Source organism: Barbus barbus, assembly GCF_936440315.1.
Source record: "Barbus barbus genome assembly, chromosome: 2".
NCBI classification, from domain to species: domain Eukaryota; kingdom Metazoa; phylum Chordata; class Actinopteri; order Cypriniformes; family Cyprinidae; genus Barbus; species Barbus barbus.
This window is the reverse complement of record NC_136730.1, coordinates 4,807,952-4,830,164: the sequence shown is the minus strand read 5'-3', so window position 1 is coordinate 4,830,164 and position 22,213 is coordinate 4,807,952. Positions and strand designations below refer to the sequence as shown.

Here is a 22,213-nt window from a genome sequence, read left to right as displayed (position 1 = left end):
AAAAATATCCTAATGAAAAATCAGCAATCATAGTCAATAATTATAATGCCGATATTATTTCAGTAGGCTATATATTATTAGGCACCTTTCAGGCATAACAAGAGTAATTTAATTGCTCTAGAGATGGTGCCCCCCAACAACTCGATATCCCATCAAGCCCAGTGCTCCGTACCTGACGAAGTTTGACTTTGACAGTAGGAGGTATATAAAAGACTGGCAAACTGTCTTTATGTTTAAAATCATAAAGGAATTATGGTTAGGGCTCCAAAATGGCCAGCAGCAGCACTGCACATATATATAAACCGTGATAAGATCTCGTGAATAAATGTTGATTAAACAGCAAAGATGCATCCAATTGAAATGCATTAGTTTAAAAAACGTGCTGGAGTTACGAAAATAACGAAATAAACGTGTCCCTGCCACGAATAAACAGATTAAATTACGTGACTAAATCACGAACTGCTGTGAGACTGGGTTGTGATTATCAATCCAGCCCTGGGTGTATCACAAACATACATAGCCAGAGCTCGGTAGTAATTGATTAAATGTAATCTGGATTACGTAATCAGATTAAAAAAAGTTAAGTACTTGTAATTAGAGTAAATTTCATTTTAAAATACTCCTAATCAGACTACAGTTACTTTTTTATGCATTACATATTATTCACACAACAGAAATACATTATTCATCATTTATTGATTCTCTCTAATTCCTCTTTTTATCTTTTAAATGTTCCTTTCTAAAATAGTCTACCGCTTATAAACACTCAGAAAGTTTTCCAGTTGTGTGGACATTCACACAAAGATCAGTCATTAGTCAGGTGGCGATAGCATTTGACCACTGGATTTACAAAAATCATTTCAGCTTTAAGAAGTGTTTCAACATTGCATCAACTGCTGATGAACACAGTCATTTTTATTTCAATTATCACTAGTTTTTTAACCATGTATTATTATGTATTATTGAAAGGCTTTTGTCTCATTAAAATGCACAAATTCTCGTTATTTCTAATTTGCAGACGTTCTCAAACTGTCATCTGAACCTCTTTCACCGAATACGGGCGGTCAATCAGTAACTCTGTAATAGACAACATCTCCCTTTGCATTAAACTTTGAGCATTGCAGCTTAGCAGATGTTGTTTATGCTCAAACAGCTAACTAAAGTTAAAAAAGTGAAATCATGATCGATGACTCCTTTAAGTACCCCTGAGATTTTAAAATAAATATATTAATAATTAATATCACATTTGCATGTTCACAGATCTCTGACACTGGTTAATGGTCATATGGTGTGCAGGTAAACATTAAATATTTCATCTTTTTAGTATGATTTATTTTAATTTGACATTTTTTATGATTTAATTATTTGTTAGCCTTTCATTAAACTCATAAACCCCCTGCAGTTCCTTTACGAACCCCAGTTTGGGAAATATTGATGTAATATAATGTTTAATGCGCTTCATGTTGTTAATTACAATGAAAGGAATATATTTTCTCACTCTTTTACATCATTATGGTGCAAGATTATCCTGTTTAAATCAATGTGATAAATGAGTTAGGTCAAAAGTAATCTAAAAATAATCTGATTACCTAAAATGTGTTATGTTATGGATTACCCATTGGCCCCTGACCATCATGGCCTCCTAATCATCCCCATACACTGATTGGCTTCATCACTCTGTCTGCTCTCCACCTGTAGCTGGTGTGTGGTGGGCGTTCTGGGGCAATATGGCTGTCGTCGCATCATCCAGGTGGATGCAGCACACTGGTGGTGGTTGAGGAGATTCCCCCTTCTATGTAAAGCGCTTTTAATACCCAGAAAAGAGCTATATAAATGTTAACGAATTAGTATTATAAGTGTTAGCACGTTACTGATTACAATTTTTTGTCATGTAATTTGGAATCAGTAACGGATTACAATTTGTAAGTAATCTACCCAGCTCTGTCCAAAGCAGTCCTCAGGGTCTATAAGCAGCCAGCAGAGGGCAGATGTCTGATTTACTTACATTTACAGTCTTTTAGCACTGAAATCAAATGTTAGCTACATCGAAAGTCCAAAGATTTTGTGGGAACACAAAAATGATATTTGTGGTCTCTCATGTACAAATCCTGTTATAGTTTACTTAAACTTTTCAATCCTGGAAATGTGAAAAGGGTCCATTAATTGCTCAACAAAGGATAGAGGACAGTTGAAAAATCCTGAGGATGTTTTGAGCAAGATATTATTCACATTATACGTTTTAACACTGCATCTTACTTTAATAATATTCATTACAATTTTCTTATTTCAAACTTCAAAAACGGATTTCATGACTGAAAGCTGAATACAGTCTGGAGCCCTTCAACGTTACTCTCATCTTCTCAAAAATCTTTTTTGTTAATTATACTCTACTTTTTTTTTTTATTATACTTTTCCTCCAAAGCTGACATTGCAACATTGACTATCATGAAATGGCCTGAACATTGTGTCAGTCTGTGAGCTTCAAGAGCAACTGAAAGCTCTAAATATAAGTAAATAATCACAGAATTGTCATTATTTTCCTGTAGGTCAGCATCTGCATCAACACGTCACTAAATGCTTCTCTTCATCTCTTCAGGAAGTGCTGTGCTGGGTGATGAAACACTTCTGCTCTTGCACTAGTGTGAGGAGTTTTATCTCTCTTCTGTTTCGCTGTATTCCTGCTGTCGATGCCTCAGTCTGTCGTCTAAAATAAAATGATGTTGTTAAAATGTGACATCACTGCTTCAACCGTAATTTTATCAAGCTATGAGAATACTTTTTTGTGCGCAAAGAAAACAAAATTCATGACATTACCCAACAATTCTTCTCTTCCTTGTCAGTCCTTGATGTCTGTTCATGACACAACGTATGCGTGTGCATTCCTCTGCTCATAAACAAAAAGTATTCTTGAAGCTTTATAAAATTACGGTTGAATCACTTTTAACAATGTCCTTACTACATTTCTGGGCCTTGAACGTTTCAGGTCCCTTGCTGTCTTTGGAGGGTCAGAGAGCTCTCAGATTTCATCAGAAATATTTTTGTTCCAAAGATGAATAAAGGTCTTTTGGGTTTAGAATTATATGAGAGTGAATAATTAATGACATTAATGCAACTCAGCGGCTACAGCAGGACGTCTCCGAATGGTTAGTTTAAAATATTGTGTCTGGATACGGTCAGTGTTTCCCACACATAGACTTTACCTGGGCGGACCGCAACAATATCCACCGCCCGCTGCCATCAGCTCCCGCGTCTCACACACACGAGCACAACTTTACAACAATATTTAATAACTTTCAGACCCTTTAGGCGATTTTTTTCCCATAACGGGTACATACTAACAAACCTAGCGAAAAAAAAACAAAACCTTAGCTATGATTCAGTTGGAGGATGTCTCCAGTACTACCCCGCGAGCGCGAGGTCTCTCTCCCGGCGCAGTGTCGCCTCTCTCGGCGTCTGTTCTGAGCAGCGAGCGGCAGAGAAGCAACGCTTTCAGTTTGCCTTAAAGCAGTAGACTCATCAATAAATCATTTACAAAACAGCGTTTCAAGCACTTGTCACTTACTGACTGTTTGGATTTTTAAATATTAACATAATTTGTCTGTTAATATGTGCAGTTTATTACTCAGATGCAAAACAGTGCTTCGCTTGTTTGCAAGCCATGATGTCTATCGCTCTACTCGCACGGGCGTAGCTCATTTTCTCATGGGCGGGCATAGCAGAGAAAGGGGAGGTAACCTTTCCCCGTATGACGACATAAGGGGAAGATTCCAGATCGGGCCATCTGAGCTTTCATTTTCTCAGGATACCCAGGGCTCGGTTTACACCTATCGCCATTTCTAGCCACTGGGGGACCATAGTCAGGCTAAGGGAACTCATATTAATGTGAAAAAAACTCATAAAGTGACATTTTTATGCCATGGGACCTGATAGTTGAGCTGATAGTTGTTGGTTTTACTTCTGCTTTGTTCTCTGCAGCTGTTTTCCACTCGTCTTGACTGCAGCTGCCTGTCGTCTGTGTTGAAGGAAAGGCTTTTTGCCGACAAACCGAGACAGAGCTACTCACAATCTCTCCAGAATGAACCGCAGTTCAGCTGCAAAGTACAAAAAGCATAACTCAAACTACATTAAAATACCTACATTAGATATCACCTCGTGACATCTAATGTAATGTGTGCGGCTGTGTGTGTGAACAAACAAAATAACAGAACAATTCTGAAAGAACGTATCTTCAAGCAGAGAAACAGAGATCTAACAACTTGCATGCACTAAAAAAAGAAGCTCAATATCTTAGAATTGGTCTCTTTTTCTTCCTATTTCTTCATTTATTTCTGTAATAGTTTCGTCTCCTCCCTCATCTCTTCTTGAAGTGTGAAATGACTGTTTAAACAGGAAGTGTCTGTCTGAGATGACACTGGACAGCAGGTTATTTTATTAATGTGTCAGTATGGGGTCCGGTGCACTGCCTCTCATCCTCTGTAAGTATTTTATTATATTCTATATCTGGGGTGCAAAACTCAGTTCCTGAAGGACCACAGTCCAGCAGTGTTTCCAACCTTGTTATCTGTAGTCCTCAAATCAGCTGAAATTTGCAGGTCCACAGACGTCTAGGAACAGAGTTTGGAGACCCTCTTCTACACTTTCTTCTCTTTTCTGTTTCTAATATGTTGTATTCAGTTGAAGAGCAATTTCAACAGGTTGTGCTGTGTTTAGGAGGGTTTGTGACTTTAGTCTCAATGCTAATTCTATGACCGTTTTCTGGCATGTTATTCATGGCCTTTATTGTGACAGGACCCAATAGGACAGATGAGAATTGACGGGAAGTGAAGTGTGGGGTGGATCAGGAAAAGTCCTCGTGTAGCACAATAACGGCGTTGTATGTTGGCACACTGCCCACAAGGTTATCAGCGCCGACTGCAAATTGTATTCTTTATTGTTCAAATTTAATGTCACGTTAAAGTATTTAGAGAGCTAAGACATACTCAAAGGGTTAGTTCACCAAAAAATGAAAATTCAGTCATTCTGCCAAACCCGTAAGACATTCGTTCATCTTCAGAGCACAAATTAAGATATTTTTGATTCAATCCGAGAGCTTTCTGACCCTCAATAGACAGCAAGGAAACTGAACCGTTCAAGGCCCAGAAACGTAGTAAGGACACTAGGAGGCTATGAGGATAAGCTATGAGGATACTTTTTTTGTGCAAAGAAAACAAAAATAACTTTATGCATAATTTATCTTCTGTGTCAGTCTTTAATCACATTCAGGAGAGAACCACAGTGTGTGTGTGTGTGTGTGTGATGCTGCTAAAGCAGGAGTTGTTGAACCTGCATGCGCTGCACCTTCTTTACAAGCAGAAGAAGATGCACACTGTAGCTACATAAAACAGCATTCATAAGAGGATGAGGATGACTTGCAATTATTTGCCCAGCCTTACTTATTAGAACCAGATTAAACAGATGATAAACTAAGAGAGATGGACGTTCTACATCAGAACGCCGGCTCCTGCGTCAGCAGCATCACACGCATGCACTCTCCTGAATGAGCATCAAAGACTGAGACAGAAGAGTCATAGCCAGTGTCTGCTGTGCCCTCGACAGCCACCAGAGGACACACTTCTGCATTATTGTTTGTTTTGTTCTGGACTTCAGTTCCCATCACCCCTTGCACTGATTCTTTCATTTCCTCCTGCTGTTATTTATACCATGCTCACTTTGTTCTTGGTTGCTGCAGTATTACCCTGTTTCTGTGTGTTTATGGATTCTGTTTTGTGGATTACCTCGTGCCAGTGTTTCTGCTCTTTGTTTTTGTAAGAATAAAGCTGCTCTTGGATCTGCTATTCTGTTTCTCAGTCATTCTGTGACAAGAAGCAAATAAATTGTTGAATAAAGTCATTATTTTTGTTTTCTTTGCACACAAAGTATTCTCGTAGCTTCATAAAATTATTCTTGTAGCTTCACCCTTCATTGCTGTCTATGAAGGGTCTCAGCTCTTGGGTTTCATCAAAAATATATTAATTTGTGTTCCAAAGATGAATGAAGGTCTTACGGGTTTAGAACAACATGAGGATGAGTAATTAATGACAGAATTTTCATTTTTGGGTGAACTATCCCTTTAACCTAAACACTTTGACCTCGTTTGTTTAGGAGTTTTGTAGCTTGTTTTGTTTCAGTGAATAATCAGTGATGAGAAACATAAACCACATTACTGCATGTAACGTGTTCTTAAGTGTCTTAATACAAAAGTGAATTTGGTTTCACTTTATTTAATAGTCCCTTAAACTATAAGTAATGTTACACCTACATATATATAACTCTCATTAGTGTGTGAGTACAGTATAAGCAGATAGGGTCAGGGTTAAGTTGACATATTCTTGCAAAGTTACTTACAGTCAGTAGATTATCTGTTAGGAGACTATCACTATAAAGAGTAAGCAGATATTAATCAGAGCCTACTAATACTCTACTGAGAGTTTATTGACACATACGTAAGTGCAAAGTTATTTACTGTTAACAATGTTGAAAAGGGACCCTCAAAATAAAGTGTTACCATGAGTTTGTCAGTCCTTGTCTTGTGTTTCCCCTCCTCTCGTGTCCCAATTTGGCCATCCTCGTTCCTTTGTTGATTGGCTAATTTGTCCCAAGCCCAGTTTAATTGCTCTGCACCTGTTTCCGTTCTTCCCTGTTGATTTCCCTGTTGATTTATAAGCCCTGTGTTTCCTTGCCCCTGTTTTCCGTCTTGTATTGTCATTCAGTGTTTCTACAAGTTTCCTGGGTTCATGCTAATAAAGCTCACGTTGGAAGAAACTCCTTGCCTCCGCGATTCCCTTCTCCTGAGTGGAACGTGACAGAGTTATTGTGTACTATGATATAATTATGCCATAAGCACTATTCGGACAGTAATTATTCTCATGGGGATGTAAGAATGTAATTATTTTAGCAAATAATACAGATGTCACAGTTGCCGAGAGAAAGGAGAGTTTTATAATGACAGAACATGCATTTATTCAACACTTTATTCAAAAGGATGAAGCGCTCATAGGTTATTACACTATTTCTGCATCATTGCACATGCGCAGTCCTTTCAGTTTTGGGGTTCAATCCGATCGGATTAGAAAAGGAATAAACCACCCCTTTCAATCCGATCGAAATTTCATTCCTATCGAGATCAGTCAGATCGATTAAGGTATTTACATGAAGCCTTTTCAGTAATCTGAATTTCGTGTGGTGCATTCGGACGGGATAAGCGAAGCCTGTGATTTTACTCGAAATTACTGATTTATCTCCCAGATACCCGGATGTCAAGGCTTTGAGAGTCCCTTTTTAAGGTCCAATTAGATGAATTTAAAAAAAGAAACTAATATAGTTTTGTGCCCCGTGTCATTTACATTTCACCAGGTTAAAATAATATCTCAAGCTTTATGCTTGATTTATTTGTAACACATTAAACCTGTTCAGCTTTCTCTTTCTGCAAATTGTATGGTGTAGCGATATGACAGCACCCAGAATAATATCAAACACTCAAACACAGCTCCATTCTTTGCGAAAGATGGATAAAAGGGCGCACAGGAAACAAAAACCTTGAAAAATGATGTACGACCCGTCAAAATCTGGCCAAAACACAGAGATGCCGATTCGCACGGGACTAATGTTATCACAGGACCTCGGTGTTCGGTGAAATATAGTCATTTGCGGGGGAATTTTTACTTTACAAATTACAGACATGGCCGATTCGCACAGGATTAAGATCACAGACAACCTCCACAATTATTACAAATGACTGGACGTCACCAGATAATACTAATCTCGTGCGAATAGGGCTTTATTCAAACATAGAAAAATACTTTCAGTTCATGTAAAATAATCTAAAATAGACATGTTTCAGTGATCTGCATTGTGTTGAATGAATGGAGTTGTTTCATATCTGTATTTCTTCTGCTTTCAGTGCTGATGTCCTTCATCCACGCGGGACTCACTCAAGGTACTGTGCTGTACTGCAGAACATTTAACAAATGTGAATTTTGTATTTTTTTGTTTTGTTTTTTTGTTACATTTGCCCACAATGCAGTGTTTTTCTCACGAGGAGGTTTTGAGTTCATAACAGTGATTGATACAATGATACTGTAGGTGATCAATATTTACTCATATGTGTATTAATACAGTGAGACCAAAGCCTGTAGTGAAGGTGACTCCAGATCAGCCTGTGTTCAGCGGAGAGACAGTCACTCTCACATGTGACATACAGAGAGCAGGAAACACTCAGTGGACATACAGCTGGTTTAAACATGGATATATTTTCTATCCATATGCATCAGCAGCAGAGTACAGTTTCACAGCTTCTGTGTCTGACAGCGGTGGAGAATACAGCTGTAGAGGAGAGAGATCAGACTCACAGAGATCAGACATCAGTGCTGCTGTTACTCTGACTGTATCAGGTGAGTGATCATATTCACATCTGATTAATACTCATTTAACATCAATATTTGTTGCCCCAGGGTGCATAAGTTTAGTATTGTAGCTCTGACTGATTTAACTGAACTGAATGTAGAAAATGATTTGCTAAAATAATTACATTAAGAGCAACACTGAAATAACAGCATACAGTTTATCTGTCAGTCAGATACATGAGAACGTTGTGTTTTTCACTATAACTGTCCGAAGTTTCTTTCAGAAAAATTTAATCATTATGTAGTTATGTGTTAGAAATTGCCCAGTATAAATAAATCTAATTATGAATAGTGCAATTAAATTTCAATCACCATTGAAAACATTCATCTGAGAAAAAGAATAAACCAGGACTTTCTTTCTTTCTTTCTTTTAGTAGTTTTAGTTAAGTACATGATATTCTAGAATCACCCATCTATTGAAGCTCTGTAGCCTATGATTGCTGTTATTAATGCTGTTATCACATGTTCTAGTCACTGTTCTGTTCACATGCAGAACTGCATAAGATGTTTAAAGGATGTAAATCTTTATCAGTGATTTTGATACAGTTTTAAGAATCTAGTGACACTTACAGAGAGTTCAGTTATTTATGAGAATGAAAACTGCATTTTTGAACTGAAGTCTCTTAAAACTTTCAGGACCCTCATTCACATTTTAAAGTCAGAAGGAAACAGAAGTAGCAACAGATCATATCTTCTGTATTCTTTATGATTATCAAAAAAGTAAAAGGAAGGCAGGACTTGTTTCTGTCCATCACTTGTCAGTGTTTGAGTGGATTGTGAGATGTGATCACTGCACTCGACAACAGAGGCAGATATGAATGTGAGCTTGCAGTCGATTGTAAGAAAGAGGCAGTTTAAGCCAGGAGTGCAAAACTCTGTTACTGTAGTTCTCAAATAAGCCTGAAGGACTTGATTAGAGTCACGCCTGCCAGCCGGAGTGTGTATGATAGCCACAAGAGGGCCCTCCTTCTGTCTTTGTTTTCTTCTCATGGACTGTGGCTGTGTTCGAAATGGCATACTTGCTTACTGCATACTGCTTACTGCCTAGTACACAGTGTACACTGCCTACTATTTTTTAAAGAATAGTGTGTGAAACAGTATACAATGAGCAACAAATGTTTCAGAGTAGTATGCTTAATTGTCACATGACATATACAAACATTAACTCAGTTCAGCTGTGAAGGTTGTTACCTTACAAACAAATGTGCTAACTATTCTTTTTACAAAGGCTTGTTATTAAGGCTTCATACTAGTAATACACGTAAATACACGTGTCTTCTGCAGTGCTGTTTATCACAGCCAGGCATTGGTGGGCGGAGTTCATGTAAATAGCCTCTGACAACAAATTGGTCTATTTGAGTAAATACACTCCGTTTCTTTTTAGAGCTGTTTGCATCTGAATTTAATTCTGTTTACTTAATTGAAATATTAATTCTAGTTATATAATTGATTTATATATTATATTACTGCAATATTAATATTATTATGTAATATCTTTGAAACAATGTATAAAGCGCTATAGAGATAAAGGTGACGTCATTTGACTTGATCGGAAAAGTGATTAAAGTACAATTTATGTCCTACAAATTATATTGTTTTTAAATGCACAGCGATAGTTTGTAGTTTACATGTATGTGTATAAATGTGCATATACAAGTGTAACATTTATAATTATTATTCCCCGGCTCCTGTTCACTCACGCGTTTGAAGATGAAAGGTCACATGGAGCACGTTGCATTCTGGGAAACAGCACCCCGCGCAGCGTCATCAGATGCATACATTATATTTCAGCAAATGTAGCAGGTAACCCGGGCATTCCGTGCATACAGAAAATTCACATACTATTCACAGTATTCACACAGCATACCGCAGTACAGTAGGAGTTGTATGATAGTAAGCCATCCGGAACACAGCTTCTGTACTGATTTCAGTATACTTGAGTTATATTTAGCAGATTCTGGCAAATATAGTAGGTCATCCGGGCATTTCATGCATACAGCAAATGTGCATACTATGAGCAGCATACATACTGGATGTAGTAGTATGATAGTATGGCATTTCGAACACAGCCTCTATTTCCCATCATTAGCCGTTACCCAGACTCATCTTGCCTGATCAGCTGTTGCTCATTATCTTGTGAACTCACCCTGCATAAAACCAATCATTTTGCAACAGGGTAATTGTTTTTTTTTTTTTTAACAAATGTATTTTTACTCAGTTTATTAATATTTTTAATCCACATTTGTGGAGTTTTTGGAGGATTTATATATTTTTTTACATTTATATAAATAAATTAAAAAATATTTTTAAAACAAGTTATGTAAAAACAGTTTTTTATGTAAAATTCACTTTATAAAAGACCCACATTCCTAATTTTAATTCATAAGGATAACATGGCCAAGGTGCCATAGTTTAATGCCAAATTATTTCCATCTATTTGAAAACAAACACTTTTCAAATAAAAAACATGAAATTTGAACAGCAGCCACCAGATGGCTCTAGAGCATTACTCAATGACTCATTTTGTCATTTCCACATAGGTGTAGCTCTCACACGGTTTTTATTTGTTTATTATTATTAGATTAATGTTAAGAGACTACAAAATTATTATTGTAATAATAATAAATTATTATTTGTCAAAGTTTAGCATTTTTTGTACTGAAATAGATTTTTTGCAGTTATGACACATGAATACAGTCAAACCCCCATGTGGTGTTATATGTGTGTATTAGTGTGTGTGTGTGTGTGTGTGTGTGATCGTGATCGTGATCGTTCGTTCTGCATTGTGAATGTGTGGAAGGGTTGCCACTTAATTTTCATGTATTTTGTGGTCTGCATTGTTGTGGATTTGTTGATTTTATTTGACAAATTAAAAAGTGAAAGTATCAATTTTATCATTTGCCCATTCATTTCAATGTGGAATTGTCACGGAACACAGAGAGAGCGCCGTGGAAAGATGAGGTCTGGGTCCAAGTGCAGGTAAGACGGCTTTAACCCTTTAGGCGCCAGGGTTTTTTGGAAAAAATGCTGGATTTTGACATCAAGATTTCAAAAGCTTGTGGCTTGAAATTGCTTAAAGATAGAGATCTACTGTAAATTAGAAAAATGTTGGGCATGACCGAAAGTTTATGTGGGGTGTAAATATACTCATCTAATTTGCATATTATGACGTCATCAGGGGCGGCCCTCTTGAATTTCATAATATTTAGGAAATAGTAGATATTGAATTGATGTTTGATTTTTTTTGTTTGTTTTTTTTGTCTTTTTCTCCTCATTCCAAATAATCAGAAAAGAGGAAACCAACAATAAAACAGGAGAAAGTACTAAATTATTACTATATTACTATACTATATAGTAGTAAAACGCATGTGAACAGTAGCCTACTTTTTGATCAGTTCATCAGTAATATTCAGGAAATAATAGATATTGAATGGATGTTTGAACTTATTTGCATGTTGTTGTTGTTTTTTTGTCTTTTTATCCTCATTCCAAATGATCAGGAAAAGAGGAAATCAACAGTAAAACAGGAGAAAGTAGTAAATTATTACTATATTACTGTGCCATAGTAAAATACATACTCTCTAATAATTGTTATGATTATAATGGTTCGAGTCTCGGGCCGGCAGGGATTGTAGGTGGGGGGAGTGAATGTCCAGCGCTCTCTCCACCCTCAATACCACGACTGAGGTGTCCTTGAGCAAGGCACCGAACCCCCAACTGCTCCCCGGGCGCCGCAGCATAAATGGCTGCCCACTGCTCCGGGTGTGTGTTCACGGTGTGTGTGTTCACTGCTGTGTGTGTGCACGTTGGATGGGTTAAATGCAGACAGAGCACAAATTCCGAGTATGGGTCACCATACTTGGCAGTATGTCACTTCACTAACTGTTGTTTCTATTGTTTGTCCTGTGGTTTCCCTTTTGCCTATTACGATTGTGGATTACCACTTAATAAAGCTGTGTTTGGATCTTCGACCCAAGGTCTAGAGCAGTGATTCGTTAAGATTAGCAGAATCTGTTGTGTTTAATTAAGGATGAAGCTAAACTCTGCAGAGCTGCAGCTCCTGGTTAAAGTGAACTAAATGAAATAAACTGGAGAAATCCAGCATACGTCACCAAAGAGAAGTCTGTCGTTTCACTGGATGCATGCATGAATCAATTGTTCAGTTCTGTGAAACATTTACAAAATTTCAAGGAAAGAGGTTTGAGTCACTATGTTTTTGACTTTCTTTACAGATTCACCCAGATCTACTCTGATTGTGATTCCAGACAGCCCTGTATTCACTGGAGAGACAGTCTATCTGAAGTGTGTGTTTGAGTCTTACAGTGACTGGAAACAGAGAAATGGCCTGACATATTACTTGAGATATGACTGGACACCTGACTGGAGATATGAGTGGTATAAAGGCACAGACAGTGTAATGTTACAGTTGTCTGATGGTTACACTGTAAACAGAGACACTCTCACTATCAGAGGAGCTACTGAGTCTGATCAGGATCTGTACTGGTGTAGAGGACAGAGAGATGAAAGACCACAATCATCACAGATTAGCTCTGCTGTTTCTCTCTCTGTGATGGGTGAGTTGAATATCATTGTCCTCTTAAACTCTCTGTGCTACATATTTGATCATTTATTCAAATGAGACATTTACGCTGAATCTACAAACTCCTGCAGTTCTGAGTGTAATATATACAACATTAAGTTACAGCGGACAAAAATAACACTTGTTCACTGTAAGTCTGATGATTGTTTCAGATGATCGGTTGTTGAATTTATGGCCTTATTTTACTGCCATATATATAATAATATAATATAATTAAGTATCATATACTTGTTTGTATTTGATTGTTTGATTGTTTAGATAAATCGCTCAGAGGGGTTTGACCAAACAATTAGACTAACTATGTTTTTTCTTTATATCTAACAAATTATTATTATTATTATTATTCTTTATATATATATATAAATCACCCAAGCACCCGATTCCTAGCCATTTCTAATATACATTTGATATGACTAAATATTATTAAATTGTAGAGAAATTCCAGGATCAGTTCCCTCTTCTTCATGTAGGCCTAGTATTTTCATCGAGTCAGTCATAGAAAATTCTGATTGGTTGATAACTTTTGACGTTTAAATCCAGGTGTGAAAAGAATGACTATCTAGCGCAAGAGCACGGAGAGATGTGTGAGTGCACAGGACAGAGTTTGAGCATGCACACACACACTTGAGCGAGAGGAGAGACACGTTTTAAGTGCACGCACTCTCTCTGCGCGAGAGTATGGAAGGCCAAAGTGGTCATAAACGCCTGCTCGGGCGTCTGATTGCACACTGACACGTCAAAAGCGTGCGATTTCACAGCAAACGCGCGTCCCGGACGCGTTTCAAGAAAAAACGCTTTTGACGTGTCAGTGTGCAATCAGACGCCCGAGCAGGCGTTTATGACCACTTTGGCTTTCCATCCGAGAGCAGCGTATATCCGAGAGCGCGCGTCCGGTTTTGTGCGAGAGCAAAGGAAATCCGCGTGCGAGCGGGGAGATTCGCGCTCGCGCATTATATTAATCTACTTTATATTATATTAATCTACAAAAATGTGCTCTCGACATTTGGCAGTAAAATAACGCCATATTGAATCACATTAAGCCTGCAGTGATTGTTCAGACGGAGGAGAGACCATCACTCTCCACATCTCTCCTCTTTAACATCAGTGTTATACAAATACAGGAACTCAGATCAGATCATGTTTCTGACTACTTCACTGATAGACCTCTGTTTTCTTTCTTCACAGATTTACCCAGATCTACTCTGACTGTGACTCCAGACAGTCCTGTATTCACTGGAGAGACAGTCAATCTGAAGTGTGTGATTGAGACTCACAGTAACTGGAGACGGAGAAATTACCAGAATGACGGGACATATGACTGGACACCTGAGTGGAGATATGAGTGGTATAAAGACAGTGTAATGTTACAGTCGTCTGATCGTTACACTGTAAACAGAGACACTCTCACTATCAGAGGAGCTACTGAGTCTGATCAGGGTCAGTACTGGTGTAGAGGACAGAGAGATGAAAGACCATCATCATCACAATCAAGCTCTGCTGTTTCTCTCTCTGTGAAAGGTAAGATGAATATCCTCATAAACGGTGTTTCCAACTGATTTTCAGGGAAAGTAGTTTATATACACAAACATATAAATGCATATATGCTGACACTACTCACAATGCACTTTGGTAGCAGTTAGACAGACTGTGTCTTGTGTGACTGAGTGTGTGACAGAGACAATGGTTTTGTGTCATTTTGAGGGAAAATGCATGCATTTAAAAGTTTGAGTTCGCAACTAGTCATTTTTCATTTGATTAATTTTACTAATTTCAATTTGATTTAACAACACAATGTATTTAAATTTATTTTAAATGTAAAGCTCAATTACAAAGCTCAAAAAAATGATAGCACAATGAAAAGTGTAAGAATAGCATAAGAGAGTTTGCCTAACGCAGCTATTCAAGATAAAAGCCATAAAGTCATACGCTTGCAAAGTCAGTGACTTCTAATGAGAGACATGAAGCTGCTATGGCAGCTTTCATTGGCCAAGGCCCTCCCATGAGGCCGTTAGACCGACATGTAAAAACAACCAATCACAGTTTGTTTTGATCAGCATCATGTTTCGGGGCGTGTAAATGTCGCCACAATAACAGACCGGTGTATAAAACTCTTGGACGTATTTTAAAGATGCTATGCCGCAAACTTTAAATATTTCACATACTTTTGAAAATCCAGCGTTTATTTGATCCTGATAAGAGCTCGTCGTCAGTTATACACATGACAGCTTTCTTCTTTCGTGAGGGGGTTTGGTGTCACAGCATCTTTGTTTCCAGGTGGAACGTTAAAGAACGCGACACACACGTCTCCCGGAAATCCTGTATAATTCAACCAATCCAACGACGACTTCGACACTCCTGAAGTGTTTCCAGATGAGTGTGCCATATGCTTCAGACGTTTAGCCAACGGTCCGTGGGCGTCTGAGACTGAGAATAGGTGCTGCCAAACAGAGATAATATCATTTGTGCCGGTTTGCACAGGAATTTCATCAGGAAACTTCTCTGGCAGTGATTTTGAGTGGATCAATATCTATCAAGCTTAATGCTTTATCATTATTATTATTATTATTATTGTTATTATTGTTTCAAATCAATGGGAAAAGCAAAATTTAGCTTCTCTCCTGAGGCCACAAGAGGGTGCATCGATTAAAATATCACTAATAGAGTGGTGGAACTATGATGTCACTTTGTAGTCAAAAACCCAGAAGCCAGTTATTTTATCACTTTAGCACTTCCGGTTCCATCGGCCCAGAGTCAATGGGGTTTTTGAATGGGATTTTGGTTAAAATAAGGTCCGTCTTGAGACTTTTTTCTTTTTTTGATTTGAACTTACATTAATTTTACATGGCTTTCTAAACAGACTTGTGTGAAACGCGAGTGCAACGGTGATAGACGTCTCTGTAGAAAATGTGATAAATGTGTGCTCTGTGTGAACGGCTTGGTTTCAGTTTAGCCGTAGATCTTCTCAGCACTGATGTTCTCTTGTTCAGAAATATTTTGAACGAGCAGTGCCACATCTAGTGGGTTCAACTGGATAGGCTAACAAAAGCATTCAACATCGTCATCGCGTCTCGTATGCCACTGATAAGACTTCCTGATGGACACCTAACATTCAAATGCAACGTTTTTGCATTTGAATGCTGATTTTTATTTTGAATTCAACAAATATTTGAAAATTTAAAATAAATGATTTTACTTATGTAAGTGGGAAGTGGATTTCCCCTTCCCATCATGCTTTGCACAGGGCTGGATAAGGAGAGTAAATCTTGAAATAAAATGTTATTTTAGGCATTTTTATTAAGATGATTACATTGGGAGACTTGTTAATGTTGAATGCTCTTTTATGTTTGTATTTAAAATACTGTCTGGTATGTTAGAGTTTTTGGGAGTGAAGTGTAGAGCATGTGTTTGGGTTGAGGACCTGCTAACATGAAGAAAAGTTGTTTTAATAATAATAATAATAAAAAACTACTTTGGGCATGACATGGATGTACCAAAACAACAAGTTGACAAATGCCTAAAGTTAAGTAAATTCAATATATCATTATTTTTTTTTTTGGTGTGTGTAGAATGTCTGCCCAATAATTTATTTCCCAGTTAAATATTTTAGTTTGAGTTTAGTTGAGTTGGGGCTACACACATTTATTGGATGGAAATCCTGCCCTCAATTAAATTGAGTTCATCCAATGAATATTTTTTTTTTTTATATGTTTTCCATCAATATAGATATAAATGGTCATTTTGTAACCTCTCTGCATTTAGTCTCTGATTTGAATGCTCTGTTGGAAGGATCTTGTTGCAAGACTTTAATGTAAAACCCACTGCTATGATTGGCTGACAATTCTCAAACACTTTTACTAAAACAACCACCAAGATGAACTAGAGTTGATTATAGCATTATATTTATATCTATCAAAGGTTGAAGCAGTGAGTATTGTATCCGAACACTCGTTTCTGAAACATGATGCAATGCAATAAACATAATCTCAAAAATCATCATAAATAACACAATTAAAACATAATGTAAATGACTTGAGCAGGGTAAACTGTGTCAGTGATTATTACAGGAGTTTAACAACTGTTCGAGTCACAGACTTAATCACTGATAGACTCCAGCGATTATAAAGAAAACGACATTTGATTGATTTTCTGTATATAAAATAATCACAGTATCAATAAATCAAGCTATTAACAGGAACAGAGTGAAACTGATTTAGTTAACTGCTATCTGTTTAATCATTGCCTTGATTTACGAACGTATAAACCGCAGTAAACCACTTTATAACAAAGAACATCTGTACATGAGCCCTTACATATTACACAGATCACAGATCATGATGCTCATGAAAGGCAGTTTCAGATCGTTGTTTATCGAAGTTAACAGAAGTATCACTCTTGTGGCTGAAGGACAGACATGAGTTGTTCAAAATTATAGACGGTCTATATAACACTTCTCTACTTCCTTCCACTACAGAGAAATTATCCAGAACTGACCTGCTCTGCAGACAGACACCCTTTAGCAATCAAACTGTTTGGCCTTCACTTCACTTGATCTGAACTAATTTCGTTGATAAAACTGTGATGATAAATTGTATTTGACGAGCTTTTTTCCCATGACTGAAATGAGACGATGACAAGATTTTGTATTGTAGTGTAACCTCTTTTATGAGTAAACATGACACAAATTTGATTTACTATTTCATGAACCTTTCAAAGCTTCATCTTTAAGGGTTAATCCACCCAAAAAATAAAATTAGCCTGTGTTTTACTCACCCTCGAGACAGGTGTGTATGACTTTATTCTTTCAGACGAATCCAATCAGAGATATATTGAAAATTGTCCTGGCTCTTCTTAGCCTCATCATCGCAGTGGGTTTCTGTTACACAGTCCAAAACACGTCAAATAAAGCGTGCACAATCATAATAAAACTTGCCTTACACGGCTCCTCGGCGTGAATAAAGGCCTTCTGTGGCGAATCCATGTGTTTTTGTTAGAAAAAATAAATTTTTACCACCTTGGGCCCAAAGTACCAGAGATCCTTAACTTGCGTGAGAGTGAGGAGTGAGGTTTACACGCAACAGCTCTTACTGGCCATCGTTACAGAAGCACAGGATGCAGTGATGGCAGTGTACACGGTTTAAAAGCTTCATCTCAACAATGAATGTCACTCTGATTAAAAAAGTAACTTAATAAGGTTAAGGTAATAATTAGAGTAAGTTTTATTGTTTTAATTTCTTGACACTAATGAAGGTAAAACCGAGGTGATTTTGTTTGGACCTAGTGATGCTCTGTCTTTTAATTCTTATAATCTTGATCTTGGTTATTTTGCCCAGTGGATTACTCCTTGTTTAAGGAACCTGAGTGTTTTATTTGATTCCAGTCTATAGTTTGATAAACAGATAAACAGTGGTTAGGACATGCTTTTTTCATCTTCGACGTTTGGCTAAAGTTAAAGCTCTCCTTTCAATACAGACTTTTGAAAAAGTAATTAATGCCTTTGTTACATCTAGATTAGACTATTGCAGTTCGCTGTACTATGGGATAAATCAGTCCTCCATGGAGCGACTGCAATTGGTTCAGAAAGCAGCGGCCAGGCTATTGACTGAATTCAGCACATTACTCCCATTCTGACCACATTACAGTGGCTACCTGCTAAACTAGCATTGGATTTTAAAGCACTTCATAATCTTCATATTCTCACTGAGTTGTTGCAAACACACAAATCAGTGAGAATGCTCAGATCCAGATTTTCAGGATTTTTATCAATCTCTAGGTCCAAACTAAAGCACTGCTGCGATCGAGCTTTTGCAGTTGTTGGTCCAACACTCAGGAACAATCTTCCGGTTGCCATCCAAACAGCTTCTTGACTACCTATCTTTACAATTATGCTTAAATGTCTCCTGCTTGATCGATTTGCAGCAAGTCAATGAAGTGTTTTTGTGTTTATTTACTGGGATTACTATTTTTAATCATTAATTTATCTCTGCTGTTTTGTTGTTTACTATGCTATGTAAAGCACTTTGGTCAACTTCAAGTTGTGTTTAAATGTGCTATATAAATAAAACAAACATATCCTGGCTGCTCTTTTCAGTATAATGACAGTTAATGAGGACCAGTGGCTCTTAAAAATGACAAAAATCACCAGTAAATTATTGATATGGCTGTTAGACCAGAAGTATTAGTAGAACTCATTTATTTATTCATATAACAGCGTGAAAATATGCATTTTTCTGAGAAGTTTTTCTGAGAGTTAAAACTGAATCTGCAAGCTCCTGCAGAATGTAAAGTTTGAGATTTTACATGTAAAGATTAAAATAACACTTCATTGTATTCATATTTCATATCTGGTATTTATCTGTTTTTATTTACAGATTTACCCAGATCTGCTCTGACTGTGACTCCAGACAGTCCTGTATTCACTGGAGAGACACTCAATCTGAAGTGTGTGATAGAGTCTAATCACAGTGACTGGAGATATGAGTGGTATAAAGACAGTGTAATGTTACAGTCGTCTGATGGTTACACTGTAAACAGAGACACTCTCACTATCAGAGGAGCTACTGAGTCTGATCAGGGTCAGTACTGGTGTAGAGGACAGAGAGATGAAAGACCACAATCATCACAGGACAGTAACCGGATAAATCTGGCTGATAATGGTTAGTAAATACTGTGATAAATACTTGCGTGTTGTTTAAAATAACCAGACAATATAATCCTAAAACTTGGGGTTCCCCGAGAAACTTTTTGAAAGCCTTCAGGAGATCTGCAGCGCTGCTCAATTGATAGTTTTCATGTGACGTCGCCCCCTGATAGGAAAGCCCACCTGGAGGACAAAACAAAGCTTTGCTCCACTGACCGACAGTTATTTTTACTCAGACTGCATCAAGCATTAATGTAGTAAAACTCAGATATTAAAAGGTGAAGTTCAGTAAACACCTCATTGATGATGTATATTTTGTAATATTTCCCATAGAAAACCATTATAAGGAAAACACTGAAGCATTCAGCGGATTGCGTTCATATTCCGGCCTCATCTGCTTGCCTATGAAAACTATGCAGCATTAATATAGTGATTACTAAATTTGATATTTTAAAAATATTAAGGCACTTTAAGTGTTTTTATATCATTTTGTTGCACTGTTCATGATTGAAATATTGCCGCGGGTACTTAATATGGATTGCAAATGGTCAGAACTTGCATTTTGTTCACATACTTTTGTTTTATTCTTTTGAGAGGTGATTAAATATTTGCGGTTGTGAAACAGATGGAAAACTGACAAGCTTGTGCTGCAGTCCTATGGATGTTTTGCCCTCCAAATCTTTGAGCCGGTCACGTGACTTAAAGCTATGAATAAGTGCTTGTTTCTGTGTTTTTCAGTGTCAAGCTCAGGTCAGATTTCTGTCTTCAGCATCCTCAGTTTTCTTCTGGCAGCTTGTCCGTATCTGCTGTCGACAGTCGTGCTGCTGTTCAAATACTACAGAGCGAGAGGTAAAACATCTGTCTGATCCGTCTCTCTCCATCTGAGTGTCTTTTCCCAAACCATTCACATTCACTGACAGACAGACCTTTACTCTGTCTTTTTATGTGTTATATAGATCATTATTTAAATGCTGGTCATTCATAAGAAATAACTGCTGTGGAAACAAAACAGAAAGTGTTGACTTAAAATAAATGTGTGTGTGTGTGTGTGTGTGTGTGTGTGTGTGTGTGTGTGTGTGTGTGTGTGTGTTTCACAGTTACCTCTACTGAAGACCACAGCCAGTACTCTGTAACAGAGGAACAAACTTCAACCTGATATTTGATTCATTCTCCAAACCGCATGTATAGAGTCACAGGATGCTGGAGTCTCAGGCTGAAGGCTGGGAAACACTGAACATGGCCAGTCCATCACAAGACTAACAGACACACGATCACACTCTCACACATACGGATGATTTAGTGTCTCTAATTCACCTGTGCTGTAGATTAGACTGTGGAAGAAACCAAACCAATACATGGAGAACAGCAAACTCCACACAGAAAGACCTCCGGACTCATCCTCTTCTCCAAAACCAGTTTCTTAATGTGTGTCAGATTCACTGGAAGCTAATGAAAGATGCCTTTTAAAGACACAAGACACAACAAACAAAACCTGTTAAATACAAATGTTCAAATTGATTTAATATCAGCATTGAGATGTTTCTGCTCACAAACATGATCATTTTTAACCTGATTGTCAATAAAAGCTGAGACAGAGACATCAATAATGTCTGATAATAAAACTATATTGAATGTGAGGAATGGGTTCATTATTATATTTTAACTGGACAGACCTCCACCAATAACTAATCTATTTTTATATTTAAACTAAGCATTTGAATATCATCTTACTAAGACTTATTATTGGAGAGAGTGATTACTGATATTGATGTCATTTTATGTAAGTTGTCTGCTATACTGTTATAAAGATCTCTTTGATTTGCATTACAAGCTTCAGCATTTTAGCCATAAATATCAGCATCTGCACCAAATTGCATATCAGAATAAATATTTTCTCTCTTTCTCCCTCTTTTCCAGTTTGAGCTTCTCACTATATCATACTATGAGCCATAAAAAAATAAAGAATAAAAAAAAAAAAAACTGATTAATTAATTATGAAACTGTTTTCTTTGTTTTTGTCAAAATGTTCAATAAACTATCCCATTTCTAAATATTTTGTGTAACTATAATTTGATAATTTTAGGCTTTACAGGGTTAAATATATACTTTCTCTTCTCAACTCATCTTTCTCATTCATATATCACATGTTCTGCTGTGTCTACAAGCCCTAGTTATTGTCACATCTTCCTATTTATTTCTAAACATAGTTCTTTCTGCATCTAACAGTTTCTTAGTTTTATATCAGTGACTTCCCTTAGTGTCTGTACAAGCACACAACTCTCATTATTACACACATTCTGCAATAAGTATTTGATAAAACAGTCTACGGTCATGACTGCAAATGTAAATGATCAGGAGAAAACAGAGAACATTACATGAACAAACATAACTGAGAGTTATAGAAATGTATTGTGTCTGTGTGAAAATAACATCTGGACATTATTATCGTCAAAGACACATGAGGGATTTCTACTATTGTAAAGCAGAGAGAAGTCTCCAGAGTGCTGCATTATTCAGAGAAAAATCAATATTCAA

At 37.1% G+C, this 22,213-nt stretch overlaps 2 protein-coding genes across 3 annotated transcripts in view; both read left to right on the top strand.

Annotated features, from left to right (window-relative positions):
- LOC306888641 (Fc receptor-like protein 5) overlaps positions 1–22,213 on the top strand; it is a 510,322-nt gene that overhangs the window by 430,465 nt on the left and 57,644 nt on the right. The window lies entirely within an intron of this gene.
- Positions 4,369–21,726, top strand: LOC306842507 (Fc receptor-like protein 5). The gene is made up of 8 exons (XM_079373427.1): positions 4,369–4,475; positions 7,940–7,975; positions 8,157–8,429; positions 12,674–13,015; positions 14,227–14,559; positions 19,410–19,694; positions 20,417–20,527; positions 20,776–21,726. The coding sequence occupies exons 1-8, from the start codon at positions 4,445–4,447 to the stop codon at positions 20,832–20,834; spliced, it is 1,470 nt and encodes a 489-aa protein (XP_079229553.1). The 5' UTR covers positions 4,369–4,444; the 3' UTR covers positions 20,835–21,726.